The sequence below is a fragment of the Hipposideros armiger genome, unplaced genomic scaffold (assembly GCF_001890085.2).
Source record: "Hipposideros armiger isolate ML-2016 unplaced genomic scaffold, ASM189008v1 scaffold_366, whole genome shotgun sequence".
Lineage (NCBI taxonomy): Eukaryota > Metazoa > Chordata > Mammalia > Chiroptera > Hipposideridae > Hipposideros > Hipposideros armiger.
In genome coordinates, this window is record NW_017731716.1 from 517,232 (window position 1) to 543,051 (window position 25,820).

The following is a 25,820-nucleotide window of genomic DNA, read 5'->3' on the forward strand; positions in this document are numbered from 1 at the left end:
AGCTCTGAATGTGGAAAAAGAGAATCGATTCGGTAATGTTTTTCCAAGGACATTAATATTATTGTCTCCACCCCCATGAACAGAAAGATTTCTATTGCATATTTGGGAGTGGCACCTTTAGAGCTAGTTGACAATGCTGCTCTTTTAATGGCGTAAGTCTTCAAGCATCTTTCAAACATATCATCCCAGAGCTCCACGATTCCATCCTTTCCACCTGTTACAAAACCCTGTGAAGGCAAACATGGGAAGAATTATATACACATTAAAGTAACCAGTTACCACCCAGCCCCAACAGGATTCCCCCTGGGGTGCAGTTGTGTATATGTTTTCTTCCTAAGAATAGGAGACTGAAAAAATCTGACAACATATAATAGTAATATAATATTTTCTGGAAGCACCTCTCCCATTCTTCTCTAGCAGAATTAAACACATTTCCATTGTGTGTCCATGTCCATTGCATTTTCCTCAGGCCACTGCTATTCCGGATCATGGACAGCTGTTTCTGTACCCAGGCCCCTGACTAGAGAGTGGGTTCCTGTGGAACAGGACCAGACTCAAAGCTTGGAAGTTTCTGGTATCTCATATACTCCTGCTGAGTGAATCAGAACACCACAATGCAAGTGATTGTTAAATATTTAAAAATTAAATAATTACTTCCAGAAGAAAACATCATTATTTATTATTAAGAGTACATTAGGCACTTCATACAACAAAACCATCCTGCTGATTTGTTCAATAGACATCAATTTCCACAATAATTAAAATCCAGATTATTTTTTATAAAACATGGAAAGTAAAAAGCTTAACATATTGGATATTTTTTACTGAACAGTAATCTTTATTCTTGTTCTAAGCTTATGATTTCTTGGCCTTACTAGTTTTCATTTCTGGCAACTTATATATACCAACTGTTCTTAGAAAAGTCTTTTTTTTTTTTAAAGAAAAGTACTAATTCTTTGTTTTCTCAGAAACTTTTACTGCATTCTAATGATGTATACAAGCAACTAATATTTTGAAGCTCATTACATTAAATATTCTTACTCTTACTATAGATTTTGCACCCAGGGAGATTCAATCTCCAAATTAAATTTAAATGCAGTATATTATATTGTGATATCCGTATCTTTTCCTATGATTTGTCAGCTTAATTTACCAAGCAATAAAAAACTTAATCAAGTTATGACACATCAACCTCTGAATCTACAAAAATTTTGCATTTTGCTTTAATCTTTTCTAACATTTGCAGTTTAACCAAAAAACAAGTTTGCCAGTAAAACAAAAAAACACCAGCTTAATGACTAAAACAACAATACAGTTGCACATATAACAAGAATCTGCCTCTGCAGTGGGAATCAGCACAATTACCTGGGAACAGACACATGCAAATGAGGCTAGGCTTAGATGTGTTGAGTGGCTTAAACTGTTTGGAGGTCAAAGAGCACAGGCGAATTGGTACCTCCAGGAAGATAGCAGTGAATGAAAAATAGGTATTTTCTGACAAATTGAAGAAAGTGTTTTAACAGCACTGAAGTGTGATCTGTATAAAGCAGGTAGGTAGCTGGACAGACCAGGACAAAGATGAGTTTGAGTAGAAATAGGGCGAGTGTGATGGTTAATTTTATGTGTCAATTGGACCGGCTGTGGGGTGCTCAGATTAAATATTATTTCTGGAGGCCGGCCGAGTGGCTCAGTTGGTTAAGAGCTCGCTCAAGAATGCAAGCTCTGAGCAACAGGGTTGCTGATTCAATTCCTGGCCCAAGCTGAGCTGCCGCTGAGCTGCCAACAGGTGGTAGGATGGCTCAGCTAAAAAAACAAACAAACAAATAAATATTATTTCTGTGTCTGTAAGGGTGTTTCCAGATAAGATTAGCATTTTAATTGGTAGACTCAGTAAAGTAGATTGGCCTCCCCAATGTGGGAGCCTGAGTAGAACTAAGTCAGAGGAGGAAAGAATTCATCCCTTTTTCCCCTGACTCACTGAGCTGGGATATCTCATCTTTTCCAACTCATCTCATCTTTTCCAGCTCTCAGACTAAGATTTACACCATCAGATCCTCTGGTTCTCAAGCCTTTGTGGACTCCGACTGAATTACACCACCGGCATTCTTGGCTCCCCAGCTTGCAGATGGCATAGTGGGACTTCTCAGCCTCCATAATTGCATTAGCCAATTCCTCATAATAAATCTTTTTATATAAAGTCCTATGCCTCATAATGACATTTTGTTCAATGATGAGCCACATATACAATGGTGGTCCTGTAAGATTATAATAAAGCTGAAAATTCCTATCAGCTAGTTACGTCATAGCACAATAGCACAACTCATTACTCATGTGTTTGTGGTGATGCTGGTGTAAACAAACCTACTGTGCTGCCAGTTGTATAAAGGTATAGTACATACAATTACAATAGTAGGCTATACCATGTAGGTTTGTGTAAGTACATTCTATGATGTTCGCACAACTTTGAATGACAAAGTCACCTAATGACTCATTTCTCAGTCTGCATCCCCCTCGTTAAGTGGTGCATGACTGTATATGTATATCCTACTGGTTCTGCTTCTTTGGAGAACCCTAAAATGGCTGGTGAAAAGACTTCACTCTAACACTCTTGTTAAAACTGAACAAACTGGTTATCAACATAACTTTGGGTCAAACTGATGGGTGGGACAGTAATCTAACCACTTGGTACTTCCAGGTCTCTGCTCGTTGTGCCATCGAAGAGGAAGACAATGCTGAAATACTTCTCAGGACTCTTCTGCTACTGTGTGTCTACGTTTATCTCAATGATAGTTCGTAAGGATCTTGCAGGAGTGAGAGCCAGGAAGAACAAGTATGAAAAAAGGGGAGAAACTGAATATAAGGAAATAATTATACATGAAAGAGAAAATTTTAAATATTTGTACTCTCCTCCCTGTCTTCTCTGGACTGGAGTTTCATTATAAAGACTTCCTAATTCAGGTAGTGCTATTTTTAGATGCATTCTCTTGGTGTGGCTCTTCCTAAGACTAAGTTATCATTTTAGAAAGCTGATGAGGAAAATGAGTTCTGAAAACATGTACCATACCTTGTCCAGTGCATACATAGCAAACACAGGCCCATCATGAGCCTTCACTGTCTTCAGTAGTAGAATATCTTTCCAAATAAAAATATCTCCAGTCGCTGCTCCTGAGAACACTAGATCTTCCATTCGCCCGTAAGAAACACACATCATTGTTTCCAATTTTCTGACACTTCCAAAAATTCCTCTTTTAGAGATGAAGCCCCCACCTGGAGTTGACCAAGAGTATTATTACTTTTTTTTTTAAAGTTCCACCTTTTATGAGCACATAGAATGGCTATCTTCAGTGGAAAACCTAGTGTGTTGCCGCTATGCACATACACAAAGATGTGTGAAAAACAGCAGAAAATATCAAAAACAAAAATATATTTGGGGCCGGCCGAGTGGCTCAGTTGGTTAAGAGCTCGCTCAAGAGTTTGAGCTGTGAGCAACAGCGGTTCAGTTCCCGACCCAAGCTGAGCTGCCAACAGGTGGCAGGATGGCTCAGCTAAAAAAAAAAAAAAAATTATAAGAGTGTTTCTCATTCCCTCATGCATCAATTCAGTGTGTACTGAATCCTTACTTGGTGACAAGCACAGTGGTCAATGCTGGGGTATAAAGATGAAAAGAGAGTTCCTGCTTTCAAGGTACTTATGGTCTGGTTGGAGAGAGACTTCGATAAGCGTCTCAGTCCAACAAGATGCGTCTAACCAAGGTTCAGAGCAAGTTCTGTGCCAGCCAGAGGAGGGAGTGACTAAGAGCCTGGAGGAGCTAGGAAAGTCTTCCGAGTGCTGAGCAAAAAGAATAGAAACAGCACCAGCTGTGAATGTGAAATGTAAACATGTTACATATGTTTTGCCTCGGTTTTTATCACAGCAACTTTGGGGTGGGAAAAATGAATCACTGTGTGGAAGGTACATCCGATTCGTCCCTTAGATGTTCACATTTCCCTGCACTTCCTGATTAGCACTGAGAAAACCAGACTCATTCCAGACAACTCTTGCCAGGCTGGCTCTCCACACATGTTATCTTTCTCTAAAAGCAGAAAGCATTGGAACAGTAGCTTATTTATGTTTTGTCCAGTACAAAATTGGGCTTGGCACTAAAGCTAAGACTAAGAGTTCAGAAACAATTGTAATAATAGGTATGGCTTATTAATGAGAAGAGTAAGATATTGTTCCACGTTTTGGCATGCTTATTTACTCATTATTATCAACATTGTAATTCACAAATATTTATTTTGACAACCTACTGTGTGTAGTATCAGGATTTAATTCATTTTCTAAATTCAGTGATAAATATAGGAAGCCTCACAATACTGAAAATTCTATTCACCCAACCAAAGTGATGATTTTACTTCCTGCTCAGTAGTCCAACATAATTACTGATTTCATAACAGATAACTAAGTATAATTATTTTCACAGCAGAATATTTTCCAAAGTTTTCTAGGTATTGATAAATATGCATAGCATCATATAGCGTGCTCTGATTTTTACAGCTTAGATATTAAGCAGTTCAAATTGAATTTGGGAGAGATTATCTCTTAGATGCATTTTAATTTTGGACTACAGAGACAGGCTAAGTAGCGGTTATGGTTTTCTTCAGCTGGAGTAAAACTCTCAACCACATAAATGATAAACCCAAATAACAGTACCTGCTTGTTGCCAGAATTTGATGTGCTTTATCCCAACTGTAACCAGTTTGTCAACATGGTGTGGGTTACACTTTATCACAAATATCTTATCTTTATGTCCTCTGTAAGAGACAAAAAAAAAAATTCCAGTTTTGATGGAAGCAATGATATAGTTCTATTAAAAGCATGCATTTGGTCTAACTTTCATTAAAGTTAGACAACTAAATTAGATCACTTAAAATACACATAGGGCCTACATTAAAATAATGAGCTCTGGCTTTTCTTTGCACGTTTGAGCCCTTTCTTCTTATTCTAATATTGCTACAAAAGTATACTTAATTATGCTTTTTAACAAATTAATGAAATATGTAAAATGAATTATAATGTCTCCATAAGATAACGTTAATGCCACCACCATAGGATTGAGAGTAATTCTCAGAATATAGAGGTCTCAAACAGGAGGAGGAAGACATTGCAATAGCATTAATGATAAGCTTCAAATGTAATATTCTTACTGTGGAACTCATAACTTTGGGTTAAACAGAGTTTCAGCTAGAAATATACACTAGAAATTGAAGCCCCTGGCTCACATCCATGAAGAGAGAAAGGATGTTATCTATTGATTCAAGGCACTTTCGGATGCTACGCATTCAGAAATGTAGGTTTATAGCCCAAGAGGCAGAAGGACAAATGTAAAAGTGAGGACTGACATTCCGCAGGGCCAGAGAAATCTCTGCTTTAGAGTATAAAGTCATCACATTAGAATCTAAGGGTTTCCTGGTCTTAATGGACTATTTGATGGTCTTCTCTGTGATATTAGGACATATATTTCATTATGGAAAAGAAAAGCAATTAACAAAAAGAATATGACTGACAATCTCCCTTATGAATATAGATTTTTAAAATCTTAAATATTAGCAAAGAGAATCCAATAGCACATTAAAAATAATACATTATGACCAAATGCAAGGGTGGTTCATTACTAAGAAATCAAATAGTACAATTCATCATGTCAATATATAAGGAGGAAAATTATGTTATATTCACAGATGCTGAAAAGCTATTTGACAAAAATCTAACACTCATTTGTGATTTAAAAACGTCCAACACTCAATGAAGTAGGAATTAATGGATGCATCAAACTTATCTCTTAAACATTTCTATTTCCCCACTTCCTTGATTCTCACTGAGAAACCTTGACTCATTCAAGACCAACTATATACAGGCTGGCTCTCCAGCAATGTTGTGTGCCATTACCCTATCTTTAAAAACAAAAAGTGCTAGAATCGTAGCTTATTCATGGTTGTGTGTGTGTGTGTGTGTGTGTGTGTGTGTGTGTGTGAACCCAAAAGTCAGATTCTTACTTAATGGCATTCCCAATAAAGTCAGAAACGAGACTATTGTCACTACCACTTAGCATATTAACTAATGCAATTAGACAAGATTTTAAAAATTAAAGGCACAAAAGCTGGAATGGAAGAAGTAAAACTATTTCTATTAGTAGAGGATATAATTATATGTTTTGAAAATTCAGAAGAAAATAATGTAAAACATCTACAAAATATTTAGTAAACTTGCAGTATATAAAAAAAATGCAGAATCAATAACCTTAATATATACAATAACCAGCTAAAAAATATAATGGAAGAGAAGACTCTATAAACAACAAAGGTATCAAGGCATAAGTTTGTTAATAAATGTGCAATATAAAAAATGAGTAAAACAACCCCCCCCACACACACACACACAAACACACACATCTGTATGAGAGAAAAGTAAACTTTTAATAAGGAAACACATCCTATGTTTTTGGGTTGGAAAACTCAATCATAGAGATGTCAATACTCCCTAACTTTGTTTATAAATACAACTTTATTCCAATAAAAAGAGCACTGGGTATTTGTAAATAATCTGGAGTTAGAAATCTTGATTTCAAAATTCTTATGGAAGAATAAACCAGCAGGAATGATCAGGTGAACTCTGAAGAAGAGCAAAGTGGAAAGGGTAGCTCTCTTAGATATTAAACCAATTTATAAACTCTTCATAATTAAAACAGTGCGGTACTGGTGCATCAATTGACTGACATATAATGGAAAAGTAGAAAATCAGGAAGGAGACCTAAATCAATATTAAAATGTAGTATATTATAAAGACAGGGTCTCAAATGGGTGGGGGAAAAAATGAACTTTTAAAATAAATGGTATTTGTCACCAAATGCTGGTGAGGATGTGGAGCAACAGGAACTCTCTTACATTGTTCATGGGAATGCAAAATGGTACAGCCACTTTGGAAGACAGTTTGGTGGTTTCTTACAAAACTAAACATGCTCTTACCATAAGACCCAGCAGCCATGTTCCTTGGTATTTATGCAAAGGAGTTGAAAAGTTATGTCCACACAAAAATCTGCACATGGATGTTTACACCTTGTAAATGGAAAAAGGATAAAGCTGTACCTGTTCTTCATAATAGATACTAGGATAAATTCCAAATGGTTAAAGATCTGATGTAAAGATGAAGCCATAGCAGATTAGAAGAAATTATGAGTGATTTCCTTTTAACCTGAGAATGGGGAATTCTTTCCTAACTATGACTCAAAATCTTGAAGCATTAAAAGAAGATTGAAAAATTTTACCACATAAAAAAATAAAAACCTTTTGCATGATGAAAAACATCGTAACAAAATAAAAAGACAAATGAAAAACTGGGAAAACTATCTGCAAGTTATAGACAAAGGACAAATAGCCCTAATATTTAAAGGACTGCTTTCTGTGTGAATTTTACATTAGAGAAACCAAATAGTTCATGAGGGTAAATTCTTATTTACAGAAGAATTCTAGCTAATATGAAGAATGAATGATTGGCCGGCCGAGTGGCTCAGTTGGTTAAGAGCTTGCTCAAGAGTTTGAGCTCTGAGCAACAGTGGTTCGAGTCCAGCCCGAGCTGAGCAGCCACTGAGCTGCCAACAGGTAGCAGGTTGGCTCAGCTAAAAAAAACAAAAAACAAAAAAAACAAAAAGAATGAATAAAATTTGAACACTATTTTAACCCCTGATTAAATAATCAATTCAGTCCATGGTTGTAAATGTATGCTACAACCATTAAATAATACATTGATGGTGAGCTTTATAATGGAAGGATCAAGCTGATACTACTAGAACCCACAACTGGGCTGAGTAGAAGAGTAAGTCAACCAGACATTTCACACAGCGGTGTCCACACAGGGGTATGCTAGGGAAGCGATCTGTCCTGGAGGAGAGCAATTCCATCTCTGGCATTGTTTAGAATTGCTGGCTCATGGGAATAAAAAAAAAGAAGACTGGTTTTTAGTTGATTTTATTATTCTTTAAAAATTTTTCTACAGATACTACAGCTCCATTGCTTGCACGTGGGAAGTATCACTCCCACTGCCCCCACTCTCTAGTGTGCCACTGGTTATGTTTCTTCCAATGTGACGAAAAATGAAGTATGTATCAAATACTCTTATCTAAAAAACTGAATGTAGGAGAAAATATTTGCAAATCATATCTGATAAGGGACGTGTATCCAGAATATATATTTTTAAAAAAACTCTTACAACTCAATAATTAAAAAAAAAATTCTGTAAAATAATTTTACAATTTTTAGAATCCAGGTTGGACAATGAAATGTCAATAGGGCCATATAAAAATGGAAAATGATTTTTAAGATTCAATTTTATGTGGTTAATTAAAAATTTCTAAAATAAGCTAGGTCATATATTTGAAATAGACTTTTATTCATGTATTCTGAGATGGTCACAGTATTTTTTATGCTTATATCTATGCATGATATCGATAAGCGTATACATATTATATTTACTTAAACATCTAAAAGCATTGGTATAAAAACAAACAAACAAACAAAAAACCCCACCCTACTAAAAATGGGCAAAGTATCTGAATAGACATATCTACAAAGAAGATATACAAATGGCCGGTAAGCACATGAAAAGATACTCAACATTAATAGCCATCAAAACATGAAAATCAAACCATAATGAGATACCACTTCACACCCACTAGAGCAGCTATAATGAAAATGACAGAAAAGAATAAGTGTTGGCAAGTATGTGGAGAAATTGGAAACTTCATTCATTGCTGGTGGAAATGTAAAATGGGAAAGCCACTTTGAAAAATATTTTGGCAGTGCCTCAAAATGTTAAACGTAAAGTTACCAACTACCCCAGCAATTCCACTCCTAGGTATATACCCAAGATAAATTAAATATATGTCTACTCAAAAACGTGTACACAAATAGCAGCATCATTTATAATAGCCAAAAGGTGGGAACCCAAATATCTATCAGCTGATGAATGGATAAAATGCCATACATCCCATACAATGAAATATTTTTCAGCAACAAAAGGAATGAAGTACTGATATAGGCTATGACACACTATGCTACATGCTAAAACATTTTGCTGTATAAAAGAAGCCAGTAACAAAGGACCTCATATTGTATGATTCCATTTATATACAATATCTAGAATATAAAAATCCAGAGAGACAGAAAATAGATTAGTGCTAATGTGTATAGGCTTTCTTTCTGGGGTCATGAAAGTGTGCTGAAACTAGACAGTGGTAATAATCGCAAAACTCTGTAAAATATGCTAAAAACCATTGAACTGTACACTTTAAATGGGTGAATTGTATTGTATGTGACTTATCAATAAAACTGTTAAAAAACAAACAAACTGAACATGAATCTAATCAAACCTATGGATCTAACTACCATTTACAGGAAATTTGCAGGGGAATGCCTCAAATGCTTCCATGAAGAATCAGTCAAGTTTAGAATGTGAAACATTCTATAGGTCATGACCTGGTTCCTCAAATGCATCCATGGTATGAAAAAGGTGGGAGGGGGGCTGTTATAAAATAAAAAAGGCTTAAGGGAAGTAACAACCAAATGCAATGCGCAGGCCTTGTTTGGGTGTAGAATTAAACGAACTAACTCTCATCTTAGAAACAATCAGAAATGGTTGATTATGATTTGGGTAACAGATGAAAGGAAGATATTACTGTTGCTTTAGTTAGTTGTTTCTATGGAATGGTGGTTTTTAAAAATTTCTTTTCTGGGGGGCCAGCTGAGTGGCTCAGTTGGTTAAGAGCTCGCTCAAGAGTGCGAGCTCTGAGCAATTAGCGGTTCAATTCCCAGCCTGAGCTGAGCTGCCACTGAGTTGCCAACAGGTGGCAGGATGACTCAGCAGAAAAAAAAAAAGTCTTTTCTGTTAAAAATGCTTAGTGAAATATATACAGGTCAAATGACAGGATGTCTTGAATTTTCTTTAAAATAGTGTAGCAAAAGAGAAAAGGAAAAAATAAGGAAGGAGAGATTTGTACCATTTGTAGGATGTTGCAGCTGGGTGATGGCTACAGGGAGCCTATTATGCTATTTCCTCCACTTTTGTGTAACTTTGAAATTTTCCATAATAAAAAGCTAAAAGTAAAGAATAGACAGAGATCTCCATACCCATTATGTGTGCCCTACTATAGTGAGAGGCAGGAAAGCTGAAGGGATTGATTTTTGAACTCTCTGTTTCTTTGAAAGTCAAAAGTAAAGCATGAACACTAGGGCCAAGATACATCACTGGATGATTCAGGAACAATTAGGACAGAGAGGAAATGGCTTCAATAAAAGAGAAAATGTGCTTAACACAAAGAGGAGAGGTGAACCAGATAACCATAAAGGACATGAAGCAGCCAAGAATTTCTAGGGGGGAAATCCTTACAGATTCTAAATCATTAATATACATTTTAGAGAGAAGACGCTAGAGAAAACAAAATGAAAATTGAGGACAGATATAACAAATTACATTCCCAAACTAGAAAAGAGCATTGTTTTGTTGACTTGTGTCTGTACAATGTCAAATATTTAAATATTGCGTTGTCATAAAAGTCATGACGTATTTTTTTCTATGTTTTTCGTTGCAAAAATGCATCATGACTTTTCTGACAACCCAAAAGAAAAATCTTTTCTAAGAGCACTTTTTAGTTTCCATCTAATTTCTTGGTGTCATACAAACACCAGTGTTGTTTCCATTGTGGCTCAAGTCCTAAACTGACCAACAATGGCTTGTAAATGTTTAATTAATACTCACGTCGAAACAACATTCATTGGATTAGTCCGTTATCGTTCCTTTAGACATTTATTAAATTTGTAGGGAAGTTGCCTACAACTGTGTAAGAAAAACAACATGGAAAAAGTTTCAGGTCCTAAGCTGAGAGAGTAAGACTGCAGAAAACTCTGTACTACTGCCCTACTACAGGACAGCCTGAGTCATAAGTAATTCACCACAGAGGGCCACATTTTAAACCCTATCAGCAAGCACAGAGGACCAAGGAAGGAATGCGCCTCTTCTAGAAGCAAAGGGCAGCTAGCTGCACACCCAGAGAGCTGGTTTCTGATGTGCGAATCTGAACCCTTTCGTTTGCATAGAGGCCCAGTCCTGTGTGTGATTTGATTTTCTCTTTCCCTTAACAGGAAGACTAAATGAACGTTTAATATATACCCCATCTCCAAAACATATTTAAATAGGTTTACTATTTTAGAATAATAATATAAAATAAGCCAAGTAACTTAAATTAGAAGACAGTGAGATAATACATTTAATGGGGGGGGGAAGCTAGTTACAGAGCAGTATGTATAATAGCCAATATATGAATAAAAATGGATAGAAAGAGGAAACTCATATGCTAAATAACATATGCTAAAATGTTAGCCATAGCTATATTTGGATAGTGGAATTAAGGACGACTGTCATTTTCTTCTTGGTGTTGTTCTATGCTTTTTAACTTTTCTATAATGATCATGTATTATTTTTAGAAGTCAGGGAAGATTTATAAGTGCTATTTTTAAAAAGAGACACACATTTTAAAAAAAGTGAGAAGGTGCCAATTTGGTGTGGAAAAAAACTTTTATCATATTCACTAAATGTATGAAAGGGTAGGGACCTAAAATAGCTCAAACAATAAAACTAATACAGAAATACAGAGCTCTCAAGCTCCATGAACCTGCCCTCCATGGGCCTGCATTTGTCCCTAAGCTTTCTAGTAGCACAACTATTTCACATTAACATTGGAAGTATTCTTGTTAGGCACCTTGATTACTGTACCTTTTACCTAGTATCCCTACTGTTCAAACTTCTGAGATGAAGCATATCAATAATAATTAGCCATCATCCCCCCCCGAGCCATGTTCCCAGTGCAATGAAAATACAAATAAAGGCACATAGAAGTGCATAACTATCTCATTATTCTACCTTGATTGACACTGATATTAGGCCATTTAACTACTACTCATAAGAGTTTGGCCTTGGTTTTTAAATGTGTTACTTATATATTAGACTATAATATGAACAACTATAATCTGAAATAAAGCCTAAAAATTTCATTTGTAATGGAGGTGACTGAAATCATTCATGAAAATTAGCAAAGATGCAAAGAAATTGTTCAAATAGAGTAGATCAAGGCTCATAGAGATTTTAATACGATCTCTATGTGCCCATTCTGAATGTCTCTCGTTTCTCCGAGATGAAAAAAAGTAGGTTCATTTAAACATTTTGACCACTGAGGGGCAACTTTGGAGAGTGCAGTGCTGTGCAGAGGGCACACATTAGCCTCGGGCATGTTCACTCAGGGAAATCTCACATCCTGGATAATGGGCCTGTTGTAGAAAAATTACCCTTCCAGAACAATGCAGCCTGTTAGAAGCAGGTTGATTGTTAAGCCTTGTTGGTGACAATATCAGCAATGACTGAGACACAAGAGGTACAAAGGAAAGGTATCACTGAGTCAGCCCCTTTGAAAGTAAATTAGGTCCTCTTGGGAGCTACAGTGATGATTCCTGGAAGCCAGTTAAGTACCATCGGTTAAGTATTACTTCTTTTTCTTTGTCACTTCTTATATCTCTGTTTTTAAAGTTTTTATCTACTTAAGCATTCTAACTTAAGGCCATAAATAGAATTTTTATTTGTTTTTCTGGTTACTATTATGAAATTTATTATTAATATTATATAAATACTATGTAAACATTCATTCCTTATTTATTATTTTAAAACCTTCTAATATTCTTCCAAAGAACTTTAACAATCCTTGACACATTCCTTCTTGGAAAGAGCACTGGCTAATATTATATTACAACTGCAAAAATGTTCTCTGAGGGCAATTCTGCCAGTGTCCTGTTTTGGGATTGTGACATAAGACTTGGGAGAAATTCAAAAAATAAATTGTGTTATTAGCATCATGCTAGTAAGTGGATTTGTGTTAATTAAATTAAATAGACATAACATTACCATGCATCTCCAGTATATACTCTTCAATATTAATAAATATTGCCTTCTTCCATTTCTGTTAATGTTTCTGGCATGCAACTGGTGAGCCACCTACAGTTACAGATGGTTTTCTAGCAGGAAAATTGCATTTTTGTGGCTTATGAAATGCAGACATGTGCTTTGCATGAAATTACCTATTAATGCCGATGGGATGCTATCAGAAAAATATTCAACTAAAATTCAGCTTATTTTTTTAGGAGGAAAGCAGTTTTGACTAGGAGTTCAATCTGAGTACTAGAGGGGAGTGATACAAGAGTGAAAAATAGTAGAAAGAGAGACCAAGAGAAAAACCATTTGTGCAGGCAGATTTATGAGCTGCCGTTTGCTGCCAAGAATCCCACCTTAATAGCAGTCACTAGAAAAGCTTCTCTTTTTCTCCTAAAACGGTCAGCTGGAGTCATCAAGGCTCCATCTGCTCTTCCTCTGAGTCTCCAGCAATTTATAGATCTTCATTCATTAAATCAAATTGTCAAAAAAAACCCAAAAAACCCCAACCTTTTTTCCCCACTTAATATTGTGGAGGGAAATATTAATTTAAAAACGGAATACTGGGGTTCAAAGCCATTCACTTAAAATGATTTTATATTGCAAAATAGAATATAAGTTGGTTAATGCAGGGAAGAACTAAGGGAAGAATTAGAGGTAAACTAATAACACACTTCAGACAACAAATTGTATTGCTGGGCTTTGGCTACCAACTATTTTGACCTCTGACCATGGCTGACCAACAGCTAAGCCCATTGCTAGTAGTAGTAGAAAGTAATGTGCAGACTTCGAGCTGATTCAGCAGGGCGGGAGGCTGGGGTGAGAGAGGACAGGTGGTCTATAAACAGCAGTTGGTCTTAAAGAATCTATTTATAAGATGGGGAGATTAGAGAAACAATTTGCCTGCTTTGAAAGCGACTGGCAGATGCACACGATGGGGCCTCCTTTCCAGCATGCCACAGTCTCATGACAAATGGTACGTCTGACTCCAGTGACATTGACAATCTTTCACCAGATGCTAAGACAGTGGAAAAACAAGGGGCAAGGCACAAGCCTGCGAAAAGCTGCTTTTCTACTGCTCGTACAAAGCTTTGATATAGATAATGCCTATATAACTAAAAGCAAAGTGATGAATAACTCTCAGGAAAAGATTTCAGAATTTTCTAATTCCCTGAAACAAACATTAACTGCACTAGGTCAGGTGGGCACCATGATTTATTGCAATGTGTTTTCACTTGGGTGTTAAGCTTCCTATGTGAATTTCATCTATTTTGAAGATGAAATCTTACCAGAAAAAGAAAACGATTAACTTATACCGAAGGGTAACAATCAGCAGAATGCCATCAGACCTCGGCAGCTTCTTACCTTGTTGTGGCTATCTTTTCTCCCTTTTTCCAGTCCCAAAATACAATACTGTGAAAATCGTCTAAACCAACCGACACCAGACATTTTCCATCGGCTGTATAAAAACAACACAAATATCAAATGACTCATTTCTTCAATGAAAAAAACAAAACGTTTTATATACTATAAACAGGAACAAGAAATTGACCTTAATATATTAGGCTCAAATACATTAGAAGTGTCACATACTAAAGGGACCTCACTGAATTAAATGCATAACTAGTAACACTTGAGCTTAAGGCGTAATAACTGGTTGCCGAATGAAATTGCTGACCCAACCTTCCAATCTGAGACACAAGGCTGAGGGGGAATCTCTCAGGTAAGTCACAAAAACCTTGTCTATTTTGTGACAGACAAATCTCATGACAGTTACTGGAAGAGCCACTTGGGCTTTGCGATTCAGCCTATTTTCAGCTCTAGAAACCTGAGTTCTGTATAACCCTCCAAGATAACAGCACTACAGAAACTAAATTTAATGTCAAAAATTCTTTCAAAAGGTAATTCTATAATTTTAAAAAAATCTTAATTTCTTAGTGTCTCTATTTCAAAGGTAGTATGCTTGTTATAGGACATTTAGAATATATGAATAAAGGAAAATTTTAGATCATCAAATTTCTAGGCCTACATTTGACGCATGTCAATTTTTTTTCTCTACATAAATGTGCTTTTAAAAAACAAAACCAGGATCATACTGAACATACTATTACCTAATCTTTTTTTATTTGTTATATGATGAACATTTTCCCTTAGTATCAGATATTATTTATAATATTATCAGTGATTACTATAATTTGATTTCAGTTGTTTTCCAAAAAAAAAAATTAAAAATAAATGTATAATTAAATTTGAAATAAAAATAGCTAATTTGCTTTTTCCCTTCAAGGCAGAAGAAGAATGGTCAGTAAGTCTTTCCTTTGCTGCCTCCTCACAAAGCTAGATTCACAGGCGAAGCATCTCCGGGTCAGCAATTCCACCTGAGCTGTGTGCTGGCTCGGAGATGGGTGACTGAGCTCACTGTGCAGCACAAGCTCAGCAGGGTGCCTTCTCTGACTACAGAGGACCAACAGCTTTAGGGTCAAGAAACACAAGATTGTGATAAACTGCTTCTCCCCAGTGCATTCAGGGTTTCAACCTGTTACTTTCAAAGGTAGGCCTGACGTTGATGCCAAATGAGGATTGCCAGATAAAATAAAGGAAGCCTCGTTAAGTTGGAATTTCAGATAAGCAATAATTTTTTAGTGTAAGTATGTCCCATGCAATACTGATATCTACATTGCATATTTATATTGTATGGGACATTCTTATACTAAAATAATTATTTGTTTATATGAATTTCAAATTTAATTGGGCCTCCCGTATTTTCATGAGCTAACTTGGGCAACCCTCCCCCAAATGCTAACCAGTGCCCAACCTGTGAGTGCCCTTACTTGTGCCAAAGATCTACACCTCCAACCACCTGGGAACATGGTCTGCTCCTTTTCTGGAGGAAGAAGGAAAGAGAAAGGAAGAGCCTGGTTTAACAAATCAAATCTTCCCTAATCCTCAACTACTACCAAGTAGGAGGCAAGAATTTGAAAGTTACATTAACCTTTTCAATCTGTGGGGATATATTAGTATTAGATGAAGACATTAACACTTCCCAAAAGGGCTAAGTCACCACTGGGTGATTATTTTAAACAAATGTGTCTTCTGAATCACAACTAATGGTATGTCCTTATGCTTAAATGTTACTAAGTTTTAAATCCGGCAAGGTCTCTTTTTTATGCGTTTGGGAAAAGGGACTGGGAGTGACTTCCTGTTCATAACCAACAACATTACTTTTTCCATATCTCTTAGTATACCCGGTTATGTTTCTATATTAGCCTCTGTAATTGGTATTTTAGTTTCATTGGAGATTTCTGTCTCCCTCTTTAGATTATAAGCTCTTTTAAGGCTTACAGTAATCGTATCCCCTTTCCTTTGTGATCCTCACACTGAGCTGGTTTTCAAAGAATGCTGATGATACTGGTGACATTGAGGAGGACGAGGAAGATAAAGATGAAATGTGCATATGGATGGTATGAAGGCAAAGGGAATGCACTGTTACACAGCTATAAACATTTAATTGTTTTGACTACCATTCCTTTTAAAAACACTGCACAAATATTGTGTCGTTTTTGCATTAAGTGTATGTTTTGTTTTGTTTTTAAAATCTTCATAGTTATATTAATAGGTCCTTCTTAGAATGCAAGCACCCATGTATTTACAATGATGGCTTTTAAAGCTTTATCTCTTTTGAAGGAGGGCACAGGGTAAGTTGATTTTCTTGGCTCCTTTTTAGTAAAATTTCTGCAAGCCCCCCCACACCCCCATCAGCTTGTCTTCACAGTCATAGCACCTTTCTACCCCTATGAGTATCATGACAATGAGTAGCAATGGAAGAAACAGTACAAATTCAGAGGTGCCTTAACAACCATATATCTTCTTTAGGATGGTGACTTTTCTTGAATTCTGCAGGTGTAGGCTATTTCTGCATACCACATAGTTTGGAAATATAATTAATTGGCTACCTTTCTGTTTTTTCCCAGTTATTTCCCCTCACAGAGGCTTGACCTGACCTTTGAAAATCCATTGTTCCTTGACCCAATAGTCGCAGTTTATTTTCAGCCATTTTTTTTAGAGTCTAGGTACTGTCCTTTCACATATTTCCAGTCACAGTATGCATTAATTATGGATAATTTGTGACAAAGTCTGGAAATACTTCTGAGGCACTTAATATCAACAGTAAAGGGCAAATCAAAAAGAAAAAAAATTTTACTCAGGCAATTACAAGTTGGTCCTCATATTCAGGGCTCATAAAAAATACATAGTTTTTTTTTTTTTCCCCCAGAATTGAACACAATAAGATCAAATTAGTCTTAGAGGTGTCCTTGTGAAAATCAGTATTATTCAATGAAGGTTTCTTAAAAAATATGAGGAGGATGATATTTAGGTTAGAAAATAGTTATGTGGCTGAAACTTTCTCTTTCTAACCTGATTTTCTATGCATGTGGCAGCACTTTCCTTACTGCAAGCAGAGAGCCGAAGATGGCTCCGTTTTCCCGAGTCAGCGATGATAAATTCACAAAGTTATGGAGTTGCTCAATTAAGTGAGATAATATAAATGAATTCCCTCTTGTTTATATAGAGTTGTGGATTGTGTTTTAAGAAATGTTTTTGATTAAATTGTCTTTGTTTGCTTTGGAACAGTGGCAAGAACAGATTAATCTAAATCTCTATGTATAAGTGCTTATTTTTGGTCTACTTTTCACATCATTTGCCTGTTTTGTATTTCCATGACAATTTTTTTCTCTAATAAGAGACAAATGTACTATCAGTAGGTTTCCACAACACCTCCCAAAATGAGCTGACTTGTAAGAGATAGGTAGATATGGCAGTACTGGGGATCACAGATGGGGCCACCAGCTAGATGATAACCAATATTGGTGGCCTTTTATTTTTATTGCTGTTTAAACCTGTTTACAGGTTTAACGGGGTACTCTAAATAATCTCCTCTTGGGATTTGTGACTTAAGCTTTTCTATCAGTTTCCAAAAGGAAGGTATAGTTGTTCCTTTTCAGGTAAGTGTATGATTCAGGGCTGTTCCAGGATGGGGTCTCATTTCATGGGGGGGCTATTCCACGTGGCAGCCTCTCTGCACCACCACACCCACTCCTCATTTATACTGGAGAATGGGAGGGGCAGCTAGAGACACTTGCTGGGCAGAGGGAGCAGGAAGAACATGAGCACATGGAGTGCTCCAGGAACGACTCTCGTGTCAGAAGTTCACCTAGCCTGGCGGAGGGCAGGGGAAGGCAGGAGGGATGAGGAGGGAGATGTCCCCACACAATTCCCACCAGCTGACAACCCAGCCAGGGGACCTGGGTTCTAGCTCTCAATCTGATACTGTTTGACATTCCCCAGGCCATCCCATCAAACTCCCTATCTCAAATTGTGACCTGCAAAGTGATGCAGGGTCTGTTTAAGACTAAAGTCATAGTGTTATAACATAAAATACTAGCAATAAAAATTAAACCAAAGGGGCCTCGGCTCACACCTTCAGGAGGTGCTATAGACACAACAAGGATCAATCAACCACCACAATTCATCTGCATGCATGCAACTGTCCAAGGTGATGGATCAAACACAAGAGATACTAGTGGAAGTTCTTCCTTAATAGTCCTTAATAGCAGTGCATTCTAAAAATATCAACTAGTTTCCTTTATGCCATTTATATATTAACATTGTACTTTAACTTTGAGACAAAAATGTAATTTTACACAATCAAAAATAACACATTTCCTAAATAATTGGGCTCTTCCCTGGTGATTGTTATCTGAGGAATAGGGAATGTATTGTTACAACCAAAATACACTTTTAATGAAGAATATATTTCATCTAGGGATTTCTTTATTTGCCCAAGATGAGAATTAAAAGCAGTGACAGAATTAGCTTCTCAGCCTCTTCCTAGAGTATATGGTTTCTCTACCCCGACAATGATCTGAAGGGCTGCCTTACAAGGAAAAGATTTCCAAGTTCACTTCATTTCTTGATCTTTCTTCTACAAAACTACTAAGCCCAGAAAAGATGTGAGCTCTCCGAAATTCAGAGACCAAGTTACTGGGTACCAGTTTACTAACTCATCTCATAATTAATGTCTTTGATCAACAGTCCTCCAATCCCTTTTTCTATAGGTATTTAAGTAACATGAGTTAGTTTTTTTGATTCTTCTAAATTAAAAAAATTAATCAGTTCTATGGAAAAATAATCTAATGATTATTAAATTCAATTTATATTTTAAATTTCCTGCCACTCTTTATATGCTAGTACACATATACACATTTTTAGATGAAATCAGTAAATAGATGCTATTTTGAGTTCTATTTTGTCTTACTTAACTTGACATAAAGATGCATATGAAATACACATAGTGCACATACTTGTCATTTTGAATTATAGCTTTTATTATATGGTGCCAAATTGTTTTCTAGAATTATTGAGTCAATTTTCAATGCTGCCAAAAACATGAATGTGTTAGATTCTTTAAAATCCAGTACACATTTAGGTTTTATATTTTTATTTATTTTTGTTAGTTTCAAGGTGTCTTACCACTATTCTAGAGCATACATACTAATATAATTTGTATATTAAATATACACATATGTATCTGCTACCAAACTTAATTTTAGGAAAAGGGCAGTTTGGCCATTGAGGAGTGGAACTATGAAAAAAATACAGAAGAAATTCATTCACATATTTGGAATAGAACCATAGTTGAATTCAAATTATGGTTTCTTTTTAGATTTTACTGTTTTATCAAGGACATATGGCACACCTACCGCAAAATTGTATGTCCATCAAACTTGTGAAAGTTTAGAACTTTGTATTCACTGTTTATTTGGTGTGTTATCTGGGCTTTCAGCTGGCAGGTGGTATGCCGAGCACTCCTTTCTCCGTCAATACTCATGCCTTCTCTACCTCACATGCCCACTAGTGTATAGTATTAAATGCTTAGCTTTGATTCTTACTAATTCAATAACCACAGAGACCATTGAATAATTTGTAATAATGATTTAACAATTCAGATTTTTACAGTAATTTACAGGATGTAAGAGTGTGCATGTCATAAAAAAATTGCACCATGTTATTGGTTAGAAAACAAAGATAATTTTCACCCAAACATGGTGAAAATGTGAAGTTCTAATAGTAATAGTGAATGTCAAGACAAAATGCATTGAGCAAAACCTTATTTGTTCATTCATGAATCGCATTTTTTTAATAGCTTCTGTGTCTTTAGCAGTACAACACGTGCAGTGGCAAACAGAAAGATGAGCTCTGTTGTCCAAGCAGTTTACCATATGTGAAGGGCATAGGAGATGTCAACACAAATAGCTATGGTACCAAATGGACTCTAACAGGTACCACATGACAACAATGGGCTAATGGACGCAGAAGAAGGGACACATTATTTCTCCCTGGAAGGATGGAGAAAACTTTCAGCTTGGTCTTAAAGAATAGTAGAACTTGAACAGACAAATGGCAACAGCATGAGCAAAGGAACAAAGGCAAAAAAAGATAAGAGTGCATTTGGGTAGATATAAAGGAGCATGAATGGATTAATGGGTGAAAACACTGCAAAGGAAGGTTGACCAGATCATAGAAGGCCATGAATGTTGAACCAAGTGATCAGTCCTGAGTCAGACAACAAAAGGGAGTCCACATGGTGGCAATAAAGCTGTGCTTCCAAAAAACTCTCGAAGTGTGTAGGATCTACTGCAGGAAGTATAGATGGAATCAGAGACCAGCATTACTACCATGGCACAGATGAGAAAGAGTAGGAGTTTGAACAAGGAGAAAGAGAGTGAGGGACATAAGATAGATTGGGTTTGTATAGTCATGGAACTTAATGACTAATATTAAAACTATTGCACATATTAAACATTTAATGGAATTTAGAAGAAGGAAATCATAGAATCAGTTTTCTGTAGAAAAGTTAAGAATTTTTTTTTTCTTATCTATTTTCTACAACTGAGATTACTAAAAATTTCTAGGTAAAATCACCTTTTGTGATAGGTCCTTGATCTCCAATTCTAGCGTAAGGAAACAGCCTTACTCTAAAGAAAATTATATCCATCAGTTAGTATTTTTATAGTATCGTGTTCCAATTTTAAATTAAGAAGATGGAACCTTCAGTTCTATTTCTTCAATGTGAAATTTATTTCCAAAACACCAGTGTTGTAAAGTGGCCCTTAGCAGAAAACTTACAGCCGTTCCTCTTGTTTTTTTATATTTTAAATCGCAGGTGCTGTGCTCCCACTTATTTGGAGAGATGAAATGGATGTTCTGAATCACTGCCAGATATTTGCAACTAAGTCTTTCAACAGCAACAGCTGCTCTGGATTTCAAATCACTCAAGCGAATGCAGAACACAGTGTGAGCTCTGGGTGACGACTTGGGGGAGAGGAAATAAGATGAGGAAAGGACGTGTAAACTAAAGGCCACATTTCTTTATGAGGTATTAACATATCTGATTTCCAGTCTAAGATTGGGTATCTGACATACAAAGGGCTTACCTTATTACAAACAGAACTCAACGAAATAGGAGGATGTTAGAAAAAGAAAAAACAAACCTGACGTAAATGTAGAACCATCTATCAATGACTTCAGTGGAAATGGAGCTTACCTGAGAAATCAAGTGCACACACTCCTCTCTGATGTTGTCCTTTCAATAGTGACAAACATTTTAGAGTCTGTGTGTCCCACACATGAACAGCAGCATCTCTTCCAACCTTAAATAACAGAAAGAGTGTTATTAACTACTTATAAATTAAAAGGATAATTTTGTTCTTTAGAATCAAGTGTTGCTCAGAAATTGAAAACACGCGCACACACACACACACACACACACACACACACACACTTGGAAAATGGAAGGCCCTCAGAAATCATCTGGTCAAATTCCATTATTTTCCAGATGAGGAATCTGAGTCATGAAGAGTCTAAGGAGATTGTTCTGGCATCAAGTTGGGCGCCAGCAGAGCCTAACCTGATGATACATGGGTCCAAGTTAAGGGACTTTTAAAACTCCAATTCCAATGTCCACTGTGATTTGTTTTTGTCATTTAGTTCTACCTTTCCCTCCCCCACCTTCTCAGCTCCACACAAGATTCCACTTCTTGGTCAAGGAAGTCAGCTGTATGTGGTCATGGCACTACCATCAGAGTTCCTTAACCCCTATCAATTACTTTACCCACCTCAAGAAGCCTGGCTCTGCTCCTCCCCCGGAAATGACAGTTTTATGGTTTAACTTTCTGTCATTAAGGTGGAGTCTCCTTGAAGGGATACAAGCTTCTATCACACTAATTCCCAATAATATAGAAAATCATAACAGTAAAGTGGTTTTTCTCACTTATAATACATAGGAAAAATAACCTGTTGGGTATGATGACTTTAAAAGAAAAAAAAAAGTGGGACATAAAGCCATGTGCGTAACTGAACAGTATCCTGGCAACTCCTACACTGGTCTGTGGAGGCCCAGTTATGCCGGGAGGGGCTATTGGCATACTGGTTTGTCACCAGTTTGCTTTCCACCCATGACAGTGTAGAGTACAGTATTTCCTCGGGGGTTTATGTAAAGAACCAATCTGTTTTTCTTTCAAAGGAAGGTTATTGAATAACCATGAACCAAGCAATATCTGTCTATAAGAAAAAAAAATAAAGGGGGTGGGAGGGTGAGTGAAAAGCCGAAGTAGTGATTAATTACTTGTAAAACTTAATAATGTCAGCCAATGTATAATAGATGGTCTAGTATGCAGTTGGAGAGGCAGCAAACCAGCGAGCATGTCAATTAATAGCTCTTTCCTTTTGGGGGATTATAGTCTTTTCACAAATAAAATAAAAGCTATGGGTTCTTCTCCCCAAATGCATATTCCCTTCATGGCCTGTTTCACTCATGGATCTCATGGATCCCAGTCTATGAACCCCATTCAAAGTCTTCTACCACCTGCATGTCAAGTCTCAAAAATAATTAGCTGTCTCATGTTAAGAGTTTTTCTTGGAGCTTTCCACTTGGAAACTGTTGAGAATCAGTTGACCTGCAGTTAAAAAGCCATGATAATACTGCTTCTCGGCCTTTTGGCTAAGATCAAGTATAGCATCTGTTGTTACCAGTTTAATATCTGATAAATACTGCTGACAATATTACTGCTTTACCAGCAAGGTAATAAATCTGAGTTTAACAGATTCTTTGTTTGCTAAATTAACTCTATTCTTTTCCTTTCCCTAAACAAAATGACAGAACACAGGGCTCTGTTTTGAGTAGCTTTTCAATTATAGAGTCAATCCAAATTTTAAGCATTCCAAAATGGTTCAGATAAAATTTAGTTTTTTTGAAAGGCTTAAATAGAAAATAACAAATAAGACAAAATCCTTATGACTTTGTTTTAAAAAAAATAAACGCTAGACGTTACGCTAGTATGAAACATTGGGTCAAACATTTTTGAGTACCTAGGATATATTAAGTACTAGGTATAGAGTGATGAGCAACGTATAAGACTGTGCATTCATGGAACTTGCGTTGTTTGTTCCAGCTAATCCTATTCATAGATCTCGTCATGTTAGGATGAGAATCTCCCAGAGGCTTCCCAATCATGCTAGAATGTACTGGTTGATTCTCCTACCATCATGAAATGATTCAGCATTCACTCAATCTTCAGCTTCCTGCCTCGGTTTTATCTCTACCAAGTATTTCTTGAATTTCTAATATGTAAACTGTATTCAAAATTAAATCCTCTGTCTCTTTGGCTAGGCCCCCAGCTGAGAGGAAAAATGTATACCTGCCCAGTGGCCACGTAGTCCTTCACTGGATGGATGGTCAGGCTGAGAATGTCATCATCATGCCCCAGGTACAGCCTCTGGGAGTGCTGCTGCCTGTTGTACACAACAGCAACGGCAGCAATGTGGTAGACCACTTCTCCAGCTTGTGTGTAGAACAGGTTGTTTCTACAGTCATAGCCCCTGTAACTGAAGCACAGGTCCAAGAAATGCACAATATTTGAATGAACAATGAATGAGCAGAGCAGTTGTTAGAAGGTAAAGCTAACATACAGACATGCACAAGCACAAACACAGGTGTCTTCATAGCTGCTTCACTTCATTAGAGGAATGAGGACTTCTGAGGGCGTGTGATGACACTTTCGAAGAGGAAAATGGGCACTGATCATTTTAACGGAATCTGTTTCCATATCCTCAGCTACTGTATGTGCCCTGTCTTAAAACTGACCAGCCTGAGAACACACCTGTGACAAGGAGCACGTTTTTCTTTCTCACCTCACTTTCACAATTGCTTTCTTCCCACTTTAGGAAATAGTTCCTGTCATCCATCTGGAAATGTTACTATGGTGTATTAACCTGGAATGTCGAACCTTTCAGGGACACTAAAACAAAGGGACAAAATCCAAGTATGGGACAAACTCCAACAAATGGGTAAGAATTCCTTTTGCAAGTCAAGTGACTTCCAATTTTTTGCTGTTAACAAAATTAAAGAGCAATTTAATTGAATTGTCAACTGATAGCTCATTAGACTATATTTTGTGTGATATATCAAAATCACAATATATACAGAGGGTGCCAAAAAATGTATACACATTTTGACAAAGCAAGACTGTATTAAAATTGTAATACTCAATATATACCAATAATAAAAGATGAACACAAGTCACGTTTGACTTCCGCAATTACAAGAGGTGCTCAAAGTGGTTGCCATCAGCATCCACACACTTCTGATTATGGTGAACTACTGCTTGAATAACGTTGACCAAAGTACCCACTCATATACATTTTTTTTTGGCACCCCCAGTATTTTTGGCCTAAAATTTAAGAGGAGTTTAAATAATTAATGTTGCTATGATAAAACTACTTCCATTCTCATTGACATATTTGTGAATAAGCTTTCTCAATGCTTAGATATACTAAAAAAATGAAAAATGGGAATAGATTCCATGCTAAATCCTGTCACACTAACAGTAAGTATGCATATATATGCCTATATCTGAGCTCACTGAAAAATTCTATCTTATTCCTAACAAGTACTTTCACACTTTTTGCATATACATTTTGCCTCTGAACTTTCCAGCCCTGCATATTTATGCATTATTCCACTTTACAAATGAAAGAATAGAGAGACAGGGAGATGAACTTGCCCAAGCTCACGTAAGTGTGTAGAGCTGGGAATCAAAGTTATTTCTGCCTATTGCCAAAGGCCGTGCTCTTCTGTCCATCACAGGACATTAGTCATGAGGGAGCACTGAGTGTGAACAGAGGCAAAGTGATCTATTTAACTCATACTAAGATGATGGTAGCTTCTTTGCACTGGGAGTGTTCACAAAGAATCCTGATGACAATTCTATGTAGTTTCTCTTTGTGTTATATGATGCATTATATGTTTCTGTGTTATATGACCCAAAGGGTCATATGTACCTCATAAACATCTAAGCCTTGGACAAGAAAAAGAAAGAAAGAAAGAAAAATTCTATCTTATTAATTTTTCCAATAAATTTCTTTGTTTAATAACTGTTTATCAAAATTTGTACTATATTTAGATTGATTTGGTCAGCTGTGTACTACTAATAGTTATAAGAATAATTCCATCTAGAAAAAATTATTAACAATTAGAGCAGCACTGGGTAACAGAAATATTATGTGAGCCACATAGGTAATTTAAAATTTTCTAATGGTCATGTTAAAAAAATTAAAACAGATGAAATTTATTTTAAAAACATTTAACCTAATATGTCTAAAATATTATATCTATATGTAATCAATATAAAATATTATAATAAGATATATTACATTCTTTTTTCATGCTAAATCTTTGAAATCTGGTGTGCATTTTA

At 36.3% G+C, this 25,820-nt stretch overlaps 1 protein-coding gene across 8 annotated transcripts in view; it reads right to left on the reverse strand.

Moving 5' to 3' along the window:
- The window catches only part of EML6 (EMAP like 6), a 282,005-nt gene that overhangs the window by 82,018 nt on the left and 174,167 nt on the right, over nucleotides 1–25,820 (reverse strand). For all 8 annotated transcript variants that reach the window (XR_002126189.1, XR_002126190.1, XM_019662103.1 and 5 more), the window contains 6 exons: nucleotides 23,763–23,949; nucleotides 21,611–21,716; nucleotides 14,371–14,464; nucleotides 4,693–4,793; nucleotides 3,065–3,267; nucleotides 116–227 (listed from right to left, as the gene is read on the reverse strand). Coding sequence is in view for 6 of the 8 variants with exons in the window: in XM_019662103.1 (XP_019517648.1) it covers nucleotides 116–227; nucleotides 3,065–3,267; nucleotides 4,693–4,793; nucleotides 14,371–14,464; nucleotides 21,611–21,716; nucleotides 23,763–23,949 (803 nt within the window). In the remaining 2 variants the exon portion in view is untranslated. The remainder of the gene's footprint in view (nucleotides 1–115; nucleotides 228–3,064; nucleotides 3,268–4,692; nucleotides 4,794–14,370; nucleotides 14,465–21,610; nucleotides 21,717–23,762; nucleotides 23,950–25,820) is intronic.